Here is a 19,929-nt window from a genome sequence, read left to right as displayed (position 1 = left end):
ATGGATGGAGCCAGGGTCCAGCCAGGGTTTGGAAAGGAGCGGTACAGGGTATCGATCGCAGTTCTCAGGAGGAGAGAGACGATTAGCAGAGATGCTGCAAACACCAGCAGCCTCGGGGCCACCCCAGTTCCGAGGCTGGCTCTGGCTCGGAGATAGCCTTCTGTCATCCTGACAGGTGATCTTGGTCAGCTCAGCTAGGTCCTCCCAAACCCAGACAACGCCACTTCAACCCTGCATCAGGGCAGCATGGGTTTCCCACAGAGGAGGCACGACACTGGAGCCGAGGACCCTCCCCCACTCCAACCCTTGTGTCCTTCAGCACATCCTACAGACTCCCTCCCCTTGCCCTTCTGATTCACAGCGCCCACCTCCCTGCACCTACCCTATTCGATCTACTGAGGAGTGAAGTCGCTTCGTGGCCGCCAGCCCAGGAAGGGGCGCCAGCCAGCTGGCGGAGGCACGGCTTAGAGGGGCGTCTTGGGTAGAGAGAGGTTTGGGGCTGGGGTGTGTGTGCAGTGAGCTTGGGAGAGTGGGCTGGTAGCACAAAGAATTTGTGCACAAGGGTTAGGAGAGGAGGTCCTGGGGTTTTGGTCTCTTTTTCCCCCGCAATTGTGCATTTCGGAGGAGCTCTCTCGGCAAGCTAGGTAGGCAACAGCACCCCCTCGAAGCCTACATTTCCCAGAAGGCTATGCGAGAGGGAGGGTGAGGGGCAGGAGACCTGTGCTGCGCTTGCGCAAAGAGTGAGCTGGAAAGGTGGGAGGGAGAGGGGAGGCGTGCCCGCGGGGGGCTGGGGGGAGGGGGCCGCGCGGCGGCGGCGCCCGGGCGGGCGCGCGTCCGCGGCGGTGATGGCGGTGCGTGAACGCGCGGCGGCAGCAATGGCCGCTCTGGAGCGGCGGGTGCCGAGTCTCGATGACTTCGCGGGACAGAGCTGGAGCTCGTGGGTGGAGCGGGCCGACCTGCCCGTGACCGACGGTGAGTGAAGGTTCCCTAGAGTCCGGGGACCCCATCACTGTCTCCCCTCCCCCACTCCGGGCCCCCGCCAGCAGAGGGGAGCAGCCGACGGGAGCCGCCGTCCGGCTCCCCGGCCCCCCAAACAAAGGACCCGCCGGGTCCTAGTGCCCGCCTGCTCCGCCACCTTCGCGCCTCCGGGTCCTAGCGCCGGCTCACATCCCGCAGCCCACCCTGCCCACCTCTGCCTCTGCCGATGCCCAATACCTGCCCCCACATCTGCTTGCCTTTATCTTTCTCCTTGCCTGCTGTCCTCCAGCTTCCGCTCCTCCTGCACCTGCCTCGAGCTTTCCCCATCCGCAACAGTCGTCTCCACGTGTTTCCCACGCACCCCACTTCTGTGCCCCCCTCCTAACCCCCCTTGTTCCTTGGCCTTCTGCCCCACACCTCCTGCTCCTTTTTGGCATTTGCCCACCAGCTGCAGTGCTACTGGACCCCCACCCCCTCCGCGTTAGTTCGTCGGTCCACAGTTATCCATCCTCCCTTCCTCCCTCCTTCCGTCCATCCATCCATGCCTCCAACCCTCCGTCCTTTCCCGGGCCTCTTGCCCTGCCTCTTGGCTCTCTCCCCTGACCCCCACCTTCTCTGGGCCCCGGAGTAGTGCCTTTGGTGAGCAGGCTGACAGCCCCTTCTCCTGATCTTTGTCTGGGCCCCAGGGGGCACCTGGCCTCGTGGCCTTCGGGGTGACAGCAGGCATCAGCCCCTGAAGAAGTTTGCAAGTGAGAAGAGGTGGAGGAGGAGACCGCATGGAGCGGTCTCTGATGACACTTGTTCTCCTCTGAGACATCCGACTCCCAGCTCAGTTCTGTCCATCACTGCATTTTAATAGACTTAAGAGTAGGAGCTGCCCCTTGTCTCTTGCATGCCTAACCCACCACCCCTCGTATCTGGAAATTATATAAGACTGTCAACAATCTTCTCATCCTAGAAAGGGGCAAATCTGTTAGTAGGTGTCAGAAGCAGACCTGAGTGGGAGCCCAGGCCACCCTGGGACTACCCCATGCTGGGTGGGCAAGGATGGGGCCATTGTCAGGGTCTGGGTGCATTGAGAACCGGAAATGGAATCAGACGGGTTTGGTGACTCAGAATTGATTTTTTTTCCAAGGGACAGGGAGGGGGCGTAGAGGAGGGAGGGGAGAGGAGTAAGGTAGGGGGATGGGGAAAGAGCTGCTTTGCACAGCTAACATGTTTTTGTCATCAACCCAGAAACTGAGGTACAGGGGCAGTCCTTGCCCAAAGCTCCCCTAAAGAGGGGAGGGGCTTGCATAGCTGCCCATGGGGACTTTAAAGATGCCAAAGGGCCCCAAGACAGCAGTTTCTCTGCTCTGAGGCCATCCTATCAATGCAGGACCTGAGAAGCTGGGTGTAACTTTGATGATGCCACAGTAACCCAGGTAGAAGAAAATTGAGTTCATGGGGATGGGGACCTGGGAGAGTATCTGTTTGGGATGCCAGAGAGTAGCAGAAAGGACCCATTGAAGAAATTTCAAGAAGGGATGCAGGGATCTGTAGTAAAATATGTTAGGGACTATTTCCTATTTAAATGGGGAAGCAGGCCCAGAAAAGAGATGATATTTACCCACAACTAGTTGGCAGTGGAACCCTGAACTGTACCTTAGAGTGAAGGGTCTGTAAGAAATGTGGCTGGATCCCTCCTGATGGGGCCAGCTCATTCCAGAGGTAGCAGGTGAAGGAAGAATGGGCACTTGAGAATGACCCACTGAAGGGTTCTCCAAGTGGTCCTGAGCACCAGAAGCTTGTCATGAGTGTGGGCTTCCTATTGCCTGGCTGCGGGCCCTGGTCAGGGAGGAGGTGGGGCTTCTGGGAAGGGAGTGGTCCTTCTGAGCTGTATTTCTCCTCCAGGGGCTGAGTTGGAAGAGAGTAACAAAAGCACCAAGAAGTTGGATGCCATGACCCTCATTAAAGAAGGTGGGAGTCAGCACCCATTAGGGCTGGGGCCCAGGGCAGACAGGAACACCTTCCCCTCTTCCACTACATCCCAGGAGGTGGCCACTTAAAGCGGCAGGTCTGGGGATCTCACTTTGATGGGTCCAAGTCTGCCCATTCCCCTGGCTCCTCTGACCTGTTGTGGGAGAGTCTAATCCTGGATGATTGGCGCCCACTTACCTGAAAGCCTACATTCTTAGGGACTGGTTGGATTGAACTCTGGAGGCTGGGGGCATCCAGCATAAGGCCTGTCATGTCAGCTGGGAGGGGAAGTGTCTTCTTAGTGGTGGGGTGGGAGTGCTCTCTGATCTTAACAAGGAAACCTGGGGTCCCCAGCCCCGGTGATAAGGGCTTCTGTCATTGCAGACATGTCCATCTTCGGGCACTGCCCTGCCCATGACGACTTCTATTTGGTTGTGTGTAACCACTGCAGCCAAGTGGTGAAGCCTCAAGCTTTCCAGAAGCACTGCGGTGAGGGGAGCCCTAGGGAGGAGATAGAGGGGGCAAGGGAAGGTGGAACGTGGAACTCTGAGGACAGGGTCAGTTGGGAGGTCGTGTAGGTAATGGAGGGAGGCCTTGGGGATAGAAGGTCCTGGGGGGCAGCTTCAGAGGATTGTGACGGGTAAGGGTTATTGTTTGAGCAAACTTCTAGCATCTGATGGAGTTAAAGGAAGAGCCGAGAGGTTCAGGAAGCTGGGTCGCAGAATTTTGAGTATTGAAGGGTCAAATTTAGATGGGAAGGAGGCAAATTTAAAATCTAAGCTATGGGAACTCCAGATTCTCTATTGTGAGTCTGTGAGCAGAGTTAGGAGGTTGAGGAAGGAGGCAGTTGATACCACTCACCTCGATTACTCTCTCCACCTCCTGGTGACAGAAAGAAGACATGGGCCCCTCAGCAAGCTTTACGCCCGGGCCCCACCCCCACCTCCAGCCCCTGCCAGCTCTCAGAAATGCCATGTAGTGAATGGGCAGGGCCCAGCTTGTAGGGCCCCAGGTTCCACCAAAACCTCCTCCAGGGAGAAGGGCCAGGGGTCCCGGAGCCGTGGCCACCAGCCTCCTGAGAAGACCCAGAAGGACAACCTCTGGTAAGGAGAGGCTGGAGACTCCCTAAGACCGGCCCTGACCCTAGCCCAAGACGGGGTTGACACAAATGGAGGCAGCTGTGGGGCGATGGGCCCTTCTCACAACACGAGGCAGCCAGCTCTATCTGCCACTCCCTTTCATGTGCTCCAGGGAATATGGGGTCCCCTTTTCCCATGTTCTGCACCCCCGCTGGAGCCCACCCAAATTCCAGGGCTGGGAAGGAGATGGCTCTGGGCTAGAGTCCAGGGCCCAAGGCCAGCCTCCTTACCCCCAAGCCCACACCCTCTCTCCATGTATAGCCTTTTCGTGCCTGTGGTGAATCTGGAGAAGATGTCCAGTCTCCCGAAGCCCGATGGACACGGAATCAGGGTGGCCCCGCCCTCTGCTTTCCTCAGCCAGCCAGGTGGCCTCACCAAGGATTCCCCAGGAAAAAACCCCATGGCACCCCCTTCTAAAGAACCTCCTGGCAGAGAGAGCATTGAGATGAACCCCAGCGAGGGCCCCAGTCACCGGACTGAAGGCAGCCCCACTGAAAAGGAAGCTAGTGGGGTCAGGCTGCCCCCCAAAACTCACCGGAAGATGGCTCGTGAGTAGTCGTGGTCTCGGGGGTCAGGAGGTAGAGCGGGGGCTCCTTCAGATTGCTTTGTCCTTGGGCCTGATGGAGAGGGGTCAGGAGGGAGTGGGCCTGGCCATCACAGGTTGCCAGGGCACAGGAGCCCCTGGTCAGCCCTTGACATGGACACACACTTGACCTGCTTGCTCCCTGGAAAGCATCTCTCCAGCCCAGGTCTCCTGATCAAGGCTGAGGGAGCCTATGCCCAAGCAGGTGAAGTTATTCTTCATCGTGGGCTGCTGACTTTTATCTCTTCTCACCTAGATCCAGGGCACCACACACCTCCCACAGCTGCTTTCTCTGGCATCCCAGATATCTGTGGCTGCTTTTGTTTCTTGATATGTGTTGCCTGATTTGGGCGTGGAATCCCCATGATGAGTTCCTGGGCTGGGACTGAGGATGGGGATGGTTCTTGCGCCGAGCAGAGAAGTGCTGATGCCCAGAGGACTTTCTCTGGAAGCCTGCGGCCCCAGACTTGAGGGCCAGAGGCTCTTCCGTCTTAGGCCCCTCTCTTCTCAGGCTTTAGGCAGGAAGAAGCCAGACCCTCCTGTGGACCTCCTAGACATGGCCCAGAGGTTCATGGGAACCACTTTCCCCACAGGAAAGGAGTGTGACCTCAACAGGCAGTGTGGGGTAATAAATCCAGAGACCAAAAAGATCTGTACCCGCCTGCTGACGTGCAAGGTAACCCCCACTCCCACTGCACAGTGAGGGAGGACAGCACAGACACGGGCCCTGGGCAAGGAGAGGAATTGAGTTGCTATCCAAGATCTGGGTCCAGGGATGGGGGTTAAGCCCAGACCAAGGGGAGAGGAGGCTGCCCACTGTGGGCCCAAGGTGGGGGCAGCAGGCAGGGGGTGGCTTCCAGATGCCCCCACCCCAGAGGAGGGTTTTGGTCCTGTGGGGGAGTGAAACAAAGACACACAAACACACTCACACCCCCTCTCTCTCCGCTTGCCCAGGCCAGAGCACACTGCTGCCCCTCACCCCTGCTCAGCTCACACCCCCCCTCCCCACCCCTCCACCCTGCTGTATTCTAGATCCACTCGGTGCACCAGCGCCGGGAGGTCCAGGGCCGGGCCAAGGACTTTGATGTGCTAGTGGCAGAGCTGAAGGCCAACTCCCGCAAAGGGGAGTCTCCCAAGGAGAAAAGCCCAGGGCGTAAGGAGCCAGCTCTGGAGCGCCCCTCCCAGGAGCCCCCCTCCTCAGTCCCGGTTGTGGCAGCAGCAGCTGTGCCCAGCAGCACCTTCTCTGCTCGTGCCAAGCAGACCTACCCATACTGTGCACTGCCCAGGTACGTCCAGGATCCAGCCCCTGTCTCACCTGGGGACACTGGGCCCTTGGCCGTCAGGGTCCTCTGGAGACAGGCCCAGAAAGTGTCCTGAAAGGTGCTGCTTACTCCGCCCTGAGTGTGGGGGGATACCTGGGGCCCCTAGCAGTGGTGGGGAAGTAGGTGATTCCCTGTTCCTGACCAAGCATACCACAGTTCCCCGGCTGTCTGTAGTGTGCCAGTTCCAACACCCAGGATAAGAACGTTTTCCCAGGCTGCTTCCAACAGGCCAAAACTCTTAACTGGGGAGCCGAAAGGGTCAGGGTCCTGGGTGAGGCAGTCCTACTGTGTATTCATTCACTGGCCCCTTCGTGTGCAGAGGCTGCGCTGGACCCCGGGGAGAGCCTGCCTTGCTGAAGGAGACACACACGCATCTCTGCCTGTAACACGAGGGGCAGACACGAAACACAGGCTCAGCTCACAGACAGGCTCACAGGAATATGTGATGCAAGAAGGGGGTTGAGAGAATTGACTGGGCTGACCAGAGCTGGGTGCAGTTAAACTCAGAAGATTTTCTGGAGGAGGCGAATCTGGAGCAGATTTTCCCTCTGAGGAGGCAGGGCCTGGGAAGTGAAGGGGCTGGGGAGACAACCCCTTGGGATCTGTGGCCCCTGATCTTTCTGGCTCTTACTCTGAGCTCTGTTGTTCCCTCCCTTCCTGTTCTCCTTCCTCTTTGTCTGATTGCCCAGCAGGGTGTTTGCCCTGGCTTTTTGAGCTTGGCGGGTTCAGGGACACCCCACCCTGACCCACTCCCATCACATCACCCTCACATCCCCTTTGGCCCTTCCAGGTCCCGGGCCTCCTCTGAGAGTGAGTTGGATGATGATGGCCCCTGTGGTGGTGATGGGGACCCAGGCCTGTTCCCCTTCCCCCTGCCCCGGGGTGGGGCCCAAGCCTCCAGCGAGGAGAGTGAGGAGGAGGGGACATCTGACGACCTCCACCTCCCCCCTGACTGCCATTATGCAACCCGGCCCCCGCGGCCACAGGCGGTAAGGACCTGGGGCAGGGACCTGCGGTGGGGGGTGGCCCAGCTCTCCTGGCCCACAATGTGGGGAGGAGGTCAGATCCTGTGTGCAGGTGCCCTCCCTGCTTTTCAGGGCCCGCTAACCTTGTACCTTCCTTCTGCCTTCAGTTCTGCACCTTTGGGAGCCGGCTGGTGAGTCCAGGATGCTACGTGTTTAGCCGCCGGCTGGACCGGTTCTGCTCCGCACTGAGCTCCATGCTGGAACGGCACCTCAGCTCACACATGTGGAAGTGAGTCTCTTGGGCCCAGAACGTCCCTCCCTGTCCCCCAGGCATACATGGGCTTCAGAAGCTCTAATTCTCTGCATACACCTATAGATTTGGCTTGACTGTTTGCCAGGAAGACTCCAGCTAGAATGAAGAGGAGGTGGGGAAACCTGGCAGCCTGGAGCTGGGCTAAGGCAGGGCTTGAATGAATCTCGACTCTTATCCATCACTTCCAGTACCTTTTGGCTAACTAGGGATAGGGGATATGCAAACTGAGATTTAGAATGAGGTTCTTAATGGGTCTATATACTAGTTCATTCCTGCCTATTCCTGTGCCTTCTTCCTGATCCTAAGTTCCAACGTCTCCCAGCAGATGGCAGCAATGCAGGGGCTCTGTGGACCATTTCTAGGTGGGGCAGAGAGACTGGTGTATGTTGGTGGGGAGGCCCTCTTGTTTGCTGCGCATCACAGTGAGGCTCTCTTTTTGCTGCAGAAAGATTCCACCAGCGGCTGAGCCTCCATCTCACCTTGTCAGCTCATCTCTGTCTGCTCCCCTGAGCCCATCCTCTACGGGCAGCTGCCCCCGCCTTCCAGGCCCAACCCCCAGACCTGCCTGCCCAGCCTCCACGCCCCCCACCAAGGACAGCCTTGTCCCCAGCTACCCTGCAGGCTCCCCCAGTGTGGCAGCCGCCTGCAGCCAGGCAGAATGCATGGGCGGGAGCCAGGCCATCACCTCACCACTGCCTGCCAACACACCATCCCCATCCTTCAGCAAGCTCCCTCCTTCGAAGGCCAGCAAGTCATCCAAAGGCAAGGACGGGGCTGAGGTGGAGGCCCCTTCTCGAAAGCGAAAGTTATCCCCTGGCCCCACCACTTTCAAACGGACCTGCATCATGGAGCCCACTGGAAAAGGCAAACCTTCTGGCTGCCGGGGCCTCTCAACCAAGACTAAAACAGCCCTGGGCATGGGGCTTAATGGGACGGTGGGGCCAAGAGTGAAGCGGGCAGGGCCCCTGGACTGTCGGGGTTCCCCTCATCCGCCCCCCACCCCAGTCAAGGCTTCTCAGCTGGACAACCGGGGAGCGGCTGGACACCCAGCCAAGGCCCTGCCAACCAACTGCCTCTCTGAGGAGGAGGTAGCCAAGAAGCGGAAAAATCTGGCCACTTACTGCCGGCCAGTGAAGGCCAAGCACTGCCAGGCTGGCACCCCTGCTGATGCGGCCTGCTCTGTGCGCCGCAAGAAGCCGGGTCCGGCCCTGGCCTTTGAGGAGAAGTGTTCTACACTGAAGGTACCAGCCCAGCTCCCTGAAGAGCATGGGCAGGGAAGGGTCAGGATGGATGAGGGTGGAGTATACAGTGGGACACAGAGAAGGTGCTAAGTAAATGTTTGTGCAGGGAAGGGAAGAAAGGGGAAGCTGAGAGAGTTCCTGGGCCGTCTTCTTTAGGGCGAGGTGGATCAGCTCTTCGCAAGGTGACTCCAGCTTTTGCTTGATGGCCTTCCCCTATCCCCAGCCCTCTCCGCTGAGCTACAGAGATGCCGACTCTGCCTCCCCCTCCCCCACTCTCGCTTTGCTTTAATCAAAGTGGCCCTCACTCCAGGAACTGGAGCTACCTCTATCCCCTGAAGGAAAGGACGTTGGACTCCCTGAGCTCTGCTAAGAAAGGTTTGGGTAGTGGGGTTGAGCTTGGGTCCCTGAGCTGTGGCCTAACGTGCTGAGCAGCAGGGTGGGTGGGCTGGTCTTGTTCATTGGTTTTGCCTCTGGGTATCAGGATATGGAAAGGCAGGGGCACAACTCAGGGTCCACATATGCATGTATGCCCACCTTGCACATGTACCCACTTCCAGGTTTTCAGGTGCCAAGCGAGTTCTTCAGGGTTTCTGGTAAAACCAGCAGCCAGGTTTATTTGCCTCTTCTGATGGGAGCCCTGGCGTAGCGTGCTATGAACTGTCCGCATGATCCCAGCCAGGAGGGACTTATCGGAGGTGGGAAGGAGGGTTGCTCTCCTGGTTTAGGCATGGGCCAGATACATACCAACACCTCTGGCACCCATATGAACAGTTGCCCAGGGCATGAGAGTGTGTGTTTGTGCGCACATGTGTGCATGAGTGGTCTCCAGCCTGCCCCTGCTGGGCTGGCCTTCATCTTCCCCTTTGCCCAGCTTTACTCACCAGGCCAGCAGGAGGAAATCAAGCCTTAGCCTTATGGTCCACACAGTTCATTGGGTAGGAGGACTGCTAGGCCCTGAGCCTGACCCTGTCTCTTGCCTCTTGTCTTCCTGCAGTCAAAAGCCCATTAACGAGAAAGTGCCTGCCCACTGCGATGGAGCCGCCAGCACCTCCTCCCCTCCAGATCCGGGCCCCAGGCTGCTGCCGCTTTTTATAACTTTATATTATTTTTTTTAAGAAAAAAAACTCTTTAAAATACCTCAAGACTGTCTCCCTCTTCTGTTGCTGTTCCTAAGAAAGTACAAAAACAGAAACATAGAAAAGGAAGCAAAAAAACGTAAAAAAATGAGTATCCTTACTGTCCCCAACCGCACCCTGGGAGGCTGAGATGATAGGTAGCCAGATTCCAGCTCCCATCGCTTGCCTGCCAAAGTCTCTTATGTTCATCAATTTTTGTCCTTTTCAACAGTGTGGAAATGGCTGGGGTTTGTATCATTGGGGCAGTCTTCTTTCCAGATGGGACGGTGAGGCATGTGGTTCTGAGTGAGCAAGGCTCCCCAGAATCTTGACCTGGGAGACGACTCCAGTACCACTGGGAAGGGAAACTTGATAGGGGAGTGGAGCCACATGTCTGGCTCTACCCTTGGATCTTTGCCCTGAGGGTCTGTGGGAGTCAGCCTGTGGCCCTTTTCTGGTCTTCCAGCAATCCTAGGCCCCCATCCCATCCGAATTACTGCCTCAGTTTCTTCAGCTGTTCTTGCCCTTCCCGCCTCTTACTACCTGCCTTATTTTCTCAACCACTGGAGGAGCTTGAATTGAGTTGGTAACTGCTCTCAGGATGTCCCTGATTCTGTAGGACAGCCTCTTTGCCCTTAAGGGAGGGGTACAGCCTCTCCCACGCAGGCCTCCTTGAGCTGAGCCACACGTTTTTTGGAGGCAGGAAGGGAAAAGGTATGATTGCTTACAGAACTTCCCTTAGTGTGGGAGACAGCAGGAATGTGGGAGGCCCTGGTCCGTCAGGATCGCCTGGCTGCCCAGGGCTGAGCAGATGGTTTGGAGGCAGCAAGGGCTGGGAGTGCCCTACTTCTTCCATTTATCTCACTGGGGACAACTACTGTGCAGATATGGGATGAGACTTGCATCTCCCTCCTTTGGTCCTTAAACCTGAATTCACCAAGCGCAGGGCACTATTTTTTGGCCTGTCCTTTCAGTCTCCTTGCTTTTAGGTGGAGGGGATTCTTATTCCTTTAATAAGACAGAAGAAGGGATGGCAGAAGAGAGTGGGTAGCCGGGGAAATTCAGTATTTCTGGAAAACTGCTCAAAACACTGGTTTCACACTCTTGGTTCAATGTACCAAATTTGTGATTTCGGGTTTGGCTGAAGTCAGTTGCCATAAGTGTAATTTCCACAGGCTACTTGAGACAAGCCATTGTAGACATAAAGATACAAATGAAGCTGGGACTGGAGGTGTGCGGTCCCCTTCTGCCCTCGGGGCTTTCCAAGGCTGTCGCGGTTTCCCCCCAGCCCCCAGAGGGCGCTGTGGGCGAATCTGCCGCTCTGCCGGAGGCGTCCCGGGGGAGGAGCCTCTCCCGCGGCGGCGGCCGCCTCCGCGATCGCAAACCCGGAAGACGCGCTCTGGCCGCTGAGAGTGTGTGCGCGCCGGCCCGGCACGGCTATGCAGCCCCTCGTGGTAGGTCTGGCTCCCGCTCCAGCGAGGGAGCCGAGACTGACCCGCTGGCTGCGGAGAGGCAGTGGGATCTTGGCGCACCTGGTAGCTTGGGCCTTCACCATCTTTCTGATTCTGCTGTCCCGGCCAGGAACCAGTGAGTGGGCAAGGAGGGGCGGGGCCAGGGAAGGGGGTGGAGCCGAGGTGCCAGAGGGGCAGCGCTTGGGAGCGCTAGGAAACGTGGATGTGGACCCCACCAGTCGAGGGGCGGACTGTGGAGAGGTAGTAAGGGCGTGGTGGGGCGGGGCCCCGGGGGGATCCTAGAGGGGCGGTTCTTTGGGTGCTTGGGAGGCGAGGCAGAAGACTGAACTGAACTCACCAGTTCATCATGAGCATGATGGACGCTACAAGTAAGGGAGGGAGGCCAAGGTGCATTCTAGAACTGGGCTGACAGCTGCGAGGTGCCCACTGGGGAACCCAGGCCAAACTGGTGTATGTTTGCCCTCTAGGTTGCTCACCCAAAGCTTCCTGATTCCTAATTAGCGTTGGGGATAATACAGTGACCTTTCCCCCTAGCCAGATTCTTTGGGCTCCCGCCAGCACAGGGGCAGAAACAATGGTGCCCACCGTCAGTCTGTTCTCTTTGATTCTTAGGTCTTTTCTCCTGGCACCCCGTATTCATGGCCTTGGCGGTGAGTTTGGGCTTCTTTCTGCAGCTGATTTGTTTGGATATGCCCCTAGTGAAGCATCCAGCCTTCAGAAGGCTCGGCCTTTCTAAGGCTTAGAGAGGTGGGGGACAGGTAGGGCCCCATCTTTCCCTGCAACCTATGAGACTGGGAGACCTGGAGGGCTGGGCTGTAGGTAGTGTCAGGTAGTTGAAGCGGGTGGGAGGGCATGGAAGATATTTCTTTCTCCACTAGTAGGGCCTGAAAGGAGGAAGTGGAAAGGGTGTTATCGAGTTGCTCCCCTCAAAGTTCAGGAAGAAGTTTAACGTTTGCTGTTCCCATTGATCAAGAAATGGGAGCCATGGTCTGTGGAGGAGGGCGGGGTGTGGATGTCAGCCTGAATGATGAGACTTCTACTCAAGTGTTGATTCTCAATTGTGCCCGGAAATGCTGACCTGTGAGACAGGAGGTACTGGTGGGAGTTCTTTAGCCCCCACCCTTTGTCTTCCTTGTTTGGATGTATGAGAGCACCTCCTTTTTCTTAGGCCTCCAAGCTGGGCCTGAGGCTCACTGGCCCTCTCCTATGTTCACAGTTCTGCCTTTGCATGGCTGAGGCCATCCTACTCTTCTCGTCGGAGCACTCCCCGTTCTTCTTCTGCTCCCGAAAGGCCCGGATCCGACTCCACTGGGCAGGGCAGACCCTAGCCATCCTCTGTGCATCCCTGGGCCTGGGCTTCATCATCTGCAGCAGGACCCGCAGTGAGCTGCCCCACCTGGTGTCCTGGCACAGCTGGGTAGGGGCTCTGACACTGCTGGCCACTGGTGGCCAGGCCCTGTGTGGGCTCTGCCTCCTCTGTCCCCAGGCAGCCAGGGTCTCAAGGGTGGCTCGCCTCAAGCTCTACCATCTGACATGTGGACTCGTGGTCTACCTGATGGCTACGGCAACGGTGCTCCTGGGCCTGTACTCAGTGTGGTTCCAGGCCCAGATCAAAGGTGCAGCCTGGTACCTGTGCCTGGCGCTGCCCCTCTATCCAGCCCTGGTGATCATGCACCAGATCTCCAGCTCCTACTTGCCAAGGAAGAAAATGGAAATGTGAGTTCCTCCGAACTCTGAATCTTGATGGGACACTTGCCTTGGACTTCAGTGGTTCCTTTGGTGATCTTCAAGGGATCCACTTCAGAAGTGGTAGGGTTTTTGTACTTCTTAGCTGGGCCAGGGGCTGCAGAAACCCAAACTGCTATTGCTGATGGATGACTCAGTGGGCTGAAATGGGGAAGTGCACTGGGTCCAAGTGAAAGGTGATGGGGAGCTTGGTCCTGAAGCCTCCGCTCCTGATGGGAGACAGAAGTGTTGGGTGGTGGTGGTGATGGTGGTGGTGGTCATTTCCTGCTTGCATGCCTGATAAAGAGTTGGGTTCCTGTAACTTATGGATGGAAGCCATGGCTCTTTGGGTCACTTTTGAGAAAGCAGGGTGCTGTAGTGGAGAGAGCCCACGGGTCTTGTTTATGGATTATGGTCCTCATAGGCTGTATTGTGCAACCTTAGGCAAGTCACATGTCTCAGGACCTCACTTTTCTCATCTGTGTAACGAGTGTTTCTAAACAATCTCTAATATTCAGTGTCTGTTGGGTTGATGTCACACCCTTCCAGCCCTGGACCATGGGCTGGACCACTCAGCAGACTCAGGATGTAATTCTTGCATTCATTATCCCCTTGCCCCTCTGGAGAGACAGGTCTACTCTCGTGGCCTTTCAGGAATCTGTGCCAATTTGGCCCCTGGACCAGGGCACAAAGGGTCAGGCCCTGTGGAGAGAAGGGGCCCAGGTGAGGGTTTCCTGAACTCCAAGATAGTAAAGGCACTGAAGTCACTTTAAGCTTTTGGAGAAGGGCAGTGGCTTAACCAAGCCTATGGCTCTTGGCTGGGCTTCTTTGCCCAGCTAAGAACTTCCTTCAGCCCACCTCAGGATCTGGGCTTGAGGGCTGTGGAACATGGTGATGCTCCTTCCCTTGACATCCATTCTCAGTGGCAAAGTAGTCCTGAGCATCTCACATTTTTCCCTTCTTAGGGCCCAGGTTCTCACCTCAGCACATAGCTTCATGGAGCTATTCCAAAGCTTTTTGAACAAAATAAGAACCAAGGAAGTGGGGCAGGGCTCTTCTGATCTCGGGAAGACCAAGTCTCCCTGGTTCTCCTTCTTCCCTTGTCAACTAAGCTTTCCTCAGTTATCATCTCTTGCCAGCTCTTTGGCCATGGAGGGGGCTGAGTTTGATGCCAGCTGGCAAATGAGGGCTGTGCCCACTTCCCTGCAGAGACCTCACCTTTTTCCAAACTGGAAGTAGTTCCCCAGACCGCCCTCAGCCGTGAAGGCTGGCTGCCAGACTGGTTAACTGTGGTGTGGCTCAGTGGAGGAGATGGAACCTCCGTAGACCATGGCAAGGACTGGAGACGGCTGAGTCAGGAAAGCTGGTGTGGAGTTGGGTAGAGATAGCTCAGTGGAAACTCTGAGAGGCCTGGAATGTAGAGGCTGGAGCTCCAGGTCCCAGGAGCAGGGGGAGGTGTTCCTCGATGGCAGTATTTGGGTTATGCCAGGTCTTTCGAAGGTTCAAGACCTTGTCTTTGGGTGGCTCAGAAGCAAGGAGGTTGGTATGATTCAGCATACAAGGATGGAGTTTGCAAGAGCAGACGTGTCCTCAGAGTGGATCTCACCAGGTTCCTCCTGGGTCAGATGGCATCTCCCAGTAGCTCTCCAGACCCTGAGCATCTAAAGGGGGCCACTCCTGTGCAGAGGGTGATTGTTCCTGTCTCGTTCATTGCCCTCTGTCCCCTCTCAAACTACCCACTGTGGTCTGGACCTGGAAGAGATGGTTCCTGGGGCTGCATGGAGGAGATTCTCATCTAGGGTCACTTTGATCAGGCATTCCATCTCTTCCTCCATCACAGCCAGTGCTGGGAGTCTCTCCCTGTCTGCAGCATGGGGGGAGGGCTGGGTAAGGTTCACCGGCTTGCTCCGAGAGCCAAGCAGACAACGCCTTAAAGCCCCAGGCTGCCTGAGGTGTTGCCTCCTCCCAGTTGGTGCGGGGGCGGGTGGGCGGCGGGCAGGCGGGCTGACAGCCGGCAGTTTGCGTGGGCTGTGCCAGCTGATGTCTATTCCCAGCCCTGGGAGGAAGGGGGAAGTCATTTATATTCTGCTGGAGGAAGGGGCCCCAGCTGTCACCTCTGACCGGTAGGCCTGGAGGGCAGGGGCACGGGGCAGAGAGCAGGGCACAGGTGGTCTCTTGCTTAGATAGTCTGAGTGTAGTTTAGGGAGTAGGTCACCAGGAGGAGCCCTTCTTCGCGGCTGGCCAGATGGTGGGGGGGGCTTCCCTTCCCTCCCCTCTTTGCATTTCTCCCTCCACACCACCTGCCCTCACATCCTGGGGCAGCAGCTGGACAACCATTAGGCCTCAGTGCCAGGGCACGCTTCCTCCAGCTGGGATCTCCGTGGCTGCCGCCTGCGTAAGCCTCCTGCCTCCCTCCGCGCTCTGTTCCCCCCACTCCCTCTATCTCCCCATCTGGGATATTAGCTGGGCTCCTTGTCAGTGAGGCACAGGCCTTGGGGGAGAAGCAAATGGCTGCCCTTTGCCCTTGTCCCCTGCTTAGGGAAAGCTGATAGTAGTCAGCCTGTTTTGCCTTTTTTAAAAAAAGCCAGTGTGCTCAAATAAAAAAATTGCATGTCATTTGCATAAATTTGCATAGCAGATTTACTAAATCCTGATTCCAAATGTGATTATATTCAAACTCAACCTTGAGGACATTAGAAATATGGATGGTTTTTGTATCCAAATTATAATAAGAGTACCCTTCTGGGTTCAGATGACCCCCAATCCCCATCTTTCCATGACCACCCTGTCCCTTGAGTCCCACCATGGCTGGGGGTGGTGTTGAATGGCAGGAACTCTGTGTCTGGGGAAGTCTTCCAGCCTCACCTTCTTGGCTTTTCAGCTGCATCAAAGGTAGGCTGCTATCTCTCTTCCCAGCCTGTGCCTCCTCTCTCCTCACCCTGTCACAGAGCAGACTGCTCCTCCCCTCTCCCTGACACTGGCCTGTCCCTTCTTTCTCATTGTCCCACCCTTCCACCCTCGTGCATGGCTGCTATGGGTCTTGTTTTTAAAGCCTTAAACTGTGGGAGATCCAAGCACCCTCCCTGAGCCAGCTGGCTGCTGTGCCAAGGCCTGTTCAGAGTAAATAATAATCATTAGCTGAACAGTGCTGGGGCCTTTCAGCTCCAGATCTCTAAGCACTGGCAGGCTGAGTCAGCCAGCCCTCACCTTCCCCTTCTTCTTGGGCTGCCAGTGTAAGAGAATGGGGAGGCCTATGGGAGGGAAGGAGGGGTCAGGAGTCTTACCTCCCAGCCTTCAGGCTTCTTTTCTCTGGGAGTGGGCCCTGCGAGTCCTCTGAGTAAACAAAAAGGTCTTTTCAACTGACAAAGGTCAAGATGTAGGGAACGCAGTATGTGCTCTGCTAACACTGGTAGTGGCCGTGGTGGCTGCTGACCCTGAACCTCTGGTCTTCCTGCCCTTCCTTCTGTTTACCTGTGTGGCCTCCAGAGGACACCCTTGGTCCTGACATCTGACCTCAGCATTTCTGGTGGCTCCCTGCAGGCTTAGGGAGCAGGGAGACCTCTGGTGTAGTGCTCCCACTGCCCCTGTGTCTGGCTGGCATAAAGAGCCTGTGTAACATGAAGTGAAAAGTGCATGGACCTGAAACTAGGAAACCTGCAGGCTGGGTTTATTTGGCCCTAACACTGGTGTGGCCAAAAGCAAACCCCTTACTGCTGGACCTCCCTCACAGGGATGATGTGAGGGTTAGATGGGAGAACGCATGTTAACAGGTATTGCAAAGTTCAAAACATTAAACAAATGTAAACAGGTGGTATTATGTTCTTGTCCTTATCTCTTTTTCATTCAGCCTGGCTCTGGGCTTTATGCTTCTTTTAGGGAGGCAATAAACAGTTATGGATGATAACGCTTAGGGGACCCAAGCATCAGAGAGGTTGTACTGCTGGCCATCGTAAGAGAACACAGACACATTTCCTCCTTTTAAATGCAAGGTCACCTCTTATCCATTCCTGTCAGGAATGCCATCAAGGCTATGACTCTAGCAAAGCTTGCCCTAAAGTGCTGCCTACCTGGTGTTTTCAAGTCCTGGGGCTGCCTGCAAATCTGGAAGTCAGTGCAGTCATCCCCTAGGTCCAGCCTGAAGTTCCTGGAGCTGGTCTTGGTCTGGAGCTGCTGGTCACAAGTCTTTCTAAATCTCTCCTACCCAATTCTGCTCTTCTGAGGGAAAAGTAGAGCAGACAAGCCAGGAAGGGACGGAGCAACGGTAATGGACACAACACTGCCACTCCGACCCTCTGGTTTCCCCTGTAGCCACAGGCTGAGCAAGGCCTGCTTCAGGCTCTCACGCCAGGCCTGGAGGTGCAGAGCTGTGAGACACGGCCCTGTCTTGTTCACAGGTTTGTTTCTCTTTCCTTCTTTCAGGTTCTTCAAGTAGGATCACAGTCTCCGCCTCCTCAAAGCACTTTATTGGAATTAAAACACACTCATACACACATACACATACACACACACAGCATGAAAGCAGTTCTGTTTAAATTTTTAAATTAGGGGAAGGATACTTTCCATTCCATTTGTCTGAGAACAGCCAGCAGTTGCCTGGAGTGGACAGAGAAGCAGGAACAGCAGCGCAGAGCCTTCCGTGTTCATTTTTTTATCTAATTGGTTTTTTTCTGTCCTGGGATCCAGGAATGAAACACCAGTCAGGCACTGTGGGCACAGCCTTAGCAATTCTCACCAGCACAGGCACAGAGAAGACAGCTGAAAGGCAGGAGGACAGTGTCCCAAAACTGCCCTGGAGGGGGGTCTGAAGTAGATAGTCTCCAGCACTGGGCTAAACTTAAAGCAGACACAAATCACCTCCAGTAAGACAGCCTTCCCCCTTCCCACTGCCGAGAGGGCTTGGCTAGTCACCAATGTGCAGGGGATAAGAGTCCCAGTTTTTAATCTAACTGCTATTGTCAGAACTCCCCAGATGACTTTTTAGATCTCTACTGAAAGCAGATTAAGTAGCCACTTCAGGCTGTTCTGTGGTACCAAAGGATTCAACTCTTAGTCTCACTGAGTATACCTGAGGGGTCCCCAGCACCCCTCTCTTTAAAGTAGATTCCCAGTTATCTAACGGTGCTTTCTAAGGGTGCCCAGGACTAGGCTAGGCCTTTCTGCTTAGACCCACACCAAAAGCAAACTAAGCCAAGTGAGGGAGCAGTGGGAGGTGCGGGAGAGGCAGCACAAAGTCCTGTACAGCCGCAGTGCTCCCCAATCTGCATGCATGTTTGTGCACATACGCACACATGTGCATCCGCCCCTCCCTAAGGTTGGGGTTAATGACTCTCAGTGCATGTATGCTGGTGCTGTAGGGCACCTGCAAGTCCACTGCAGGGCGCCATGTCCTGGCTCACTGAAGGCTGGTTCTCTCAGGTCATGGTTCCATGTCCCCTGTGATTCTGGGACAGCAACCAGGCTCACATAGACTGGAAGGCCTCGGGGCAGGTCTAAGTATCTTTACCACTTGATATTTTCCACTTGACAGTGTATAAGCCTGAGGAAGGGGCTTGACATGGCAGCTGCTGTAGCCTTCCTCTCTCAAGCCCCAGGAGAGGAAGCATCCGGCACAGGCTCACTGTAGCCTGACCAGAAAAGCCAGCCATCCTACTGCACAGGCCTGAGCCTTTTCTGCAGTGTGGGTGGGGAAAGTGAAGCTTCACCAGTGGTTTCCTGGGAGACAAGATAAGTGGGACAAGAATTACAACTGCAGAAAGGGAAGGAGTGGAGAGATCAGGTGGAAGAGAGACTAGGCTGGCCGATCCACGGATCATCTTCTGTTCTAAAAGGCAACTGTCAGATTAGCCTCCTCCATCCCCTGAAGTGCCACCTAAGAGGAGCTAGGGAAAGTGCTGTGAGACATGGCAGACAAAATTGCACATCTTGTCCAGAATCTAGGGAACTTCTTGTGGTTGGGGGGGAAAGGGGACAGGTTTGAAGAGATGCAGCCATGGACTTCCCTGGGATGATGGAGAGAGAAGTATCAAAACTGTTCAGGCTCAAAGACAGGGCTTGGCACAGGCCAAAATAGAGGGGAGAACTCCCAGTAGTCTCTGGACCTGTCCTTGTTACCAGCTTCATCCTCTTGGCCAAATTCAGCCATAGCAAAAACTGCTTTGAAAAGATGAAAAAATGCTATATAAGTGTAGACTATGAGGGTGCTCTGACATCAACATCTGTCATTTCATTGACTGCCAAGGTTGATTTGTCTGATATGGCTAGCTGTGAGGTGTCTCCATCCCTCACCACTTTGGCTGTTCCTCATGAAGAGAAAAAGACAACTTTCCAGGCAGAGGAGGGCTGCCCTTTGGTCAAGATTTTATCAGTGTAAGAAACCAGGTAATTATTCAAATTCTGATTCTTTTAATTTAATTTTAATTTTTAGTTAATTTTTCTTATACCATTTCCTCTCCCCTTTTGGAATCTACCATGATAGTCGCCTTCCAGAAGTACCAAGAGAGCAGCCAAAGAAATTGCATGTTCAGAGCTTCATAGAATCCAGTCCAGTTTCTGGTTGGCTGTGTCTGTACCAAGAAAGTGGGGATTGCATTTCTGTGTCCTATGCAATGCCTAGGACACATTACACTGTCAATGAATATTAACCTGCCCATTACATGAATGTATTTTTAGCCCGACCAAGGTGGTTACCATTTACAACATGAAAATATACTGGTAATAAAAATGTTGTGAAAATGAGCAGCTCTCCATTGTTTCTTTTAATTCAGTCCAAGCATTTTTCAATAGTACATTATTGGCTTGATCCAGATGTTTACGAGAACTCTGCCGAGAGGCAACCCTCCTCCCCAGAGACCCAGAAAGCCTTCATTATCGGGAGGCGCTAGCGCCAAGTCATGGAATTTTTCAGCTCTCTCCTGTTCAACCATCAGTGACATTTCTTTTGAGAATCTGTCTATTGGGTTGGCAAACTATGGTCCACTGGCCAAAACCAGCCCACTGCCTGGTTTTGTGTGGTCTGTGAGCTAATAAGAGTTTCTACATTTTTAAAGGGTTGAAAAAACTCAAAAGACATTAAAATTATATGAAATTCAAATTTCAATGTCCATAATGTTTGATTGAA

At 55.1% G+C, this 19,929-nt stretch overlaps 1 protein-coding gene across 13 annotated transcripts; it reads left to right on the top strand.

The window, feature by feature from the left end:
- Positions 1-789: 789 nt before the first annotated feature.
- ATXN7L2 (ataxin 7 like 2) lies at positions 790-19,547 on the top strand. Of its 13 annotated transcripts, none has more exons than XR_011438782.1 (12): positions 803-972; positions 2,872-2,937; positions 3,322-3,426; positions 3,830-4,040; positions 4,338-4,624; positions 5,253-5,335; positions 5,692-5,945; positions 6,772-6,970; positions 7,114-7,235; positions 7,705-8,500; positions 11,700-11,845; positions 12,304-12,431. XR_011438782.1 is itself a non-coding variant. In XM_023641467.2 (12 exons), exons 1-12 carry the CDS (start codon positions 846-848, stop codon positions 12,413-12,415), a joined length of 2,400 nt encoding a protein of 799 aa, XP_023497235.2. In that variant the 5' UTR covers positions 803-845; the 3' UTR covers positions 12,416-16,629. The 13 variants fall into 13 exon arrangements, 8 of the variants coding, with proteins under 8 accessions (XP_023497240.2, XP_070123338.1, XP_023497235.2 ...); XR_002808172.2 differs by lacking the exons at positions 11,700-11,845; positions 12,304-12,431 and adding exons at positions 9,058-9,195; positions 9,495-9,642; XR_011438786.1 differs by lacking the exons at positions 11,700-11,845; positions 12,304-12,431 and adding exons at positions 8,607-8,682; positions 9,495-9,642.
- The last annotated feature ends 382 nt before the right edge of the window (positions 19,548-19,929 follow it).

This window comes from Equus caballus, chromosome 5 (genome assembly GCF_041296265.1).
Source record: "Equus caballus isolate H_3958 breed thoroughbred chromosome 5, TB-T2T, whole genome shotgun sequence".
Classification (NCBI taxonomy): Eukaryota; Metazoa; Chordata; class Mammalia; order Perissodactyla; family Equidae; genus Equus; species Equus caballus.
Note: the sequence above shows the minus strand (reverse complement) of the source record. Positions and strands in the feature narration are given on the sequence as shown.

Coding starts and splice junctions, on each gene's coding strand:
- ATXN7L2 (XM_023641466.2), top strand. CDS start 846: ATGGCGGTGCGTGAACGCGCGGCGGCAGCAATGGCCGCTCTGGAGCGG. Junction 2,938..3,321: donor CATGACCCTCATTAAAGAAG/GTGGGAGTCAGC, acceptor CTGTCATTGCAG/ACATGTCCATCTTCGGGCAC. Junction 4,625..5,252: donor AACTCACCGGAAGATGGCTC/GTGAGTAGTCGT, acceptor CTTTCCCCACAG/GAAAGGAGTGTGACCTCAAC.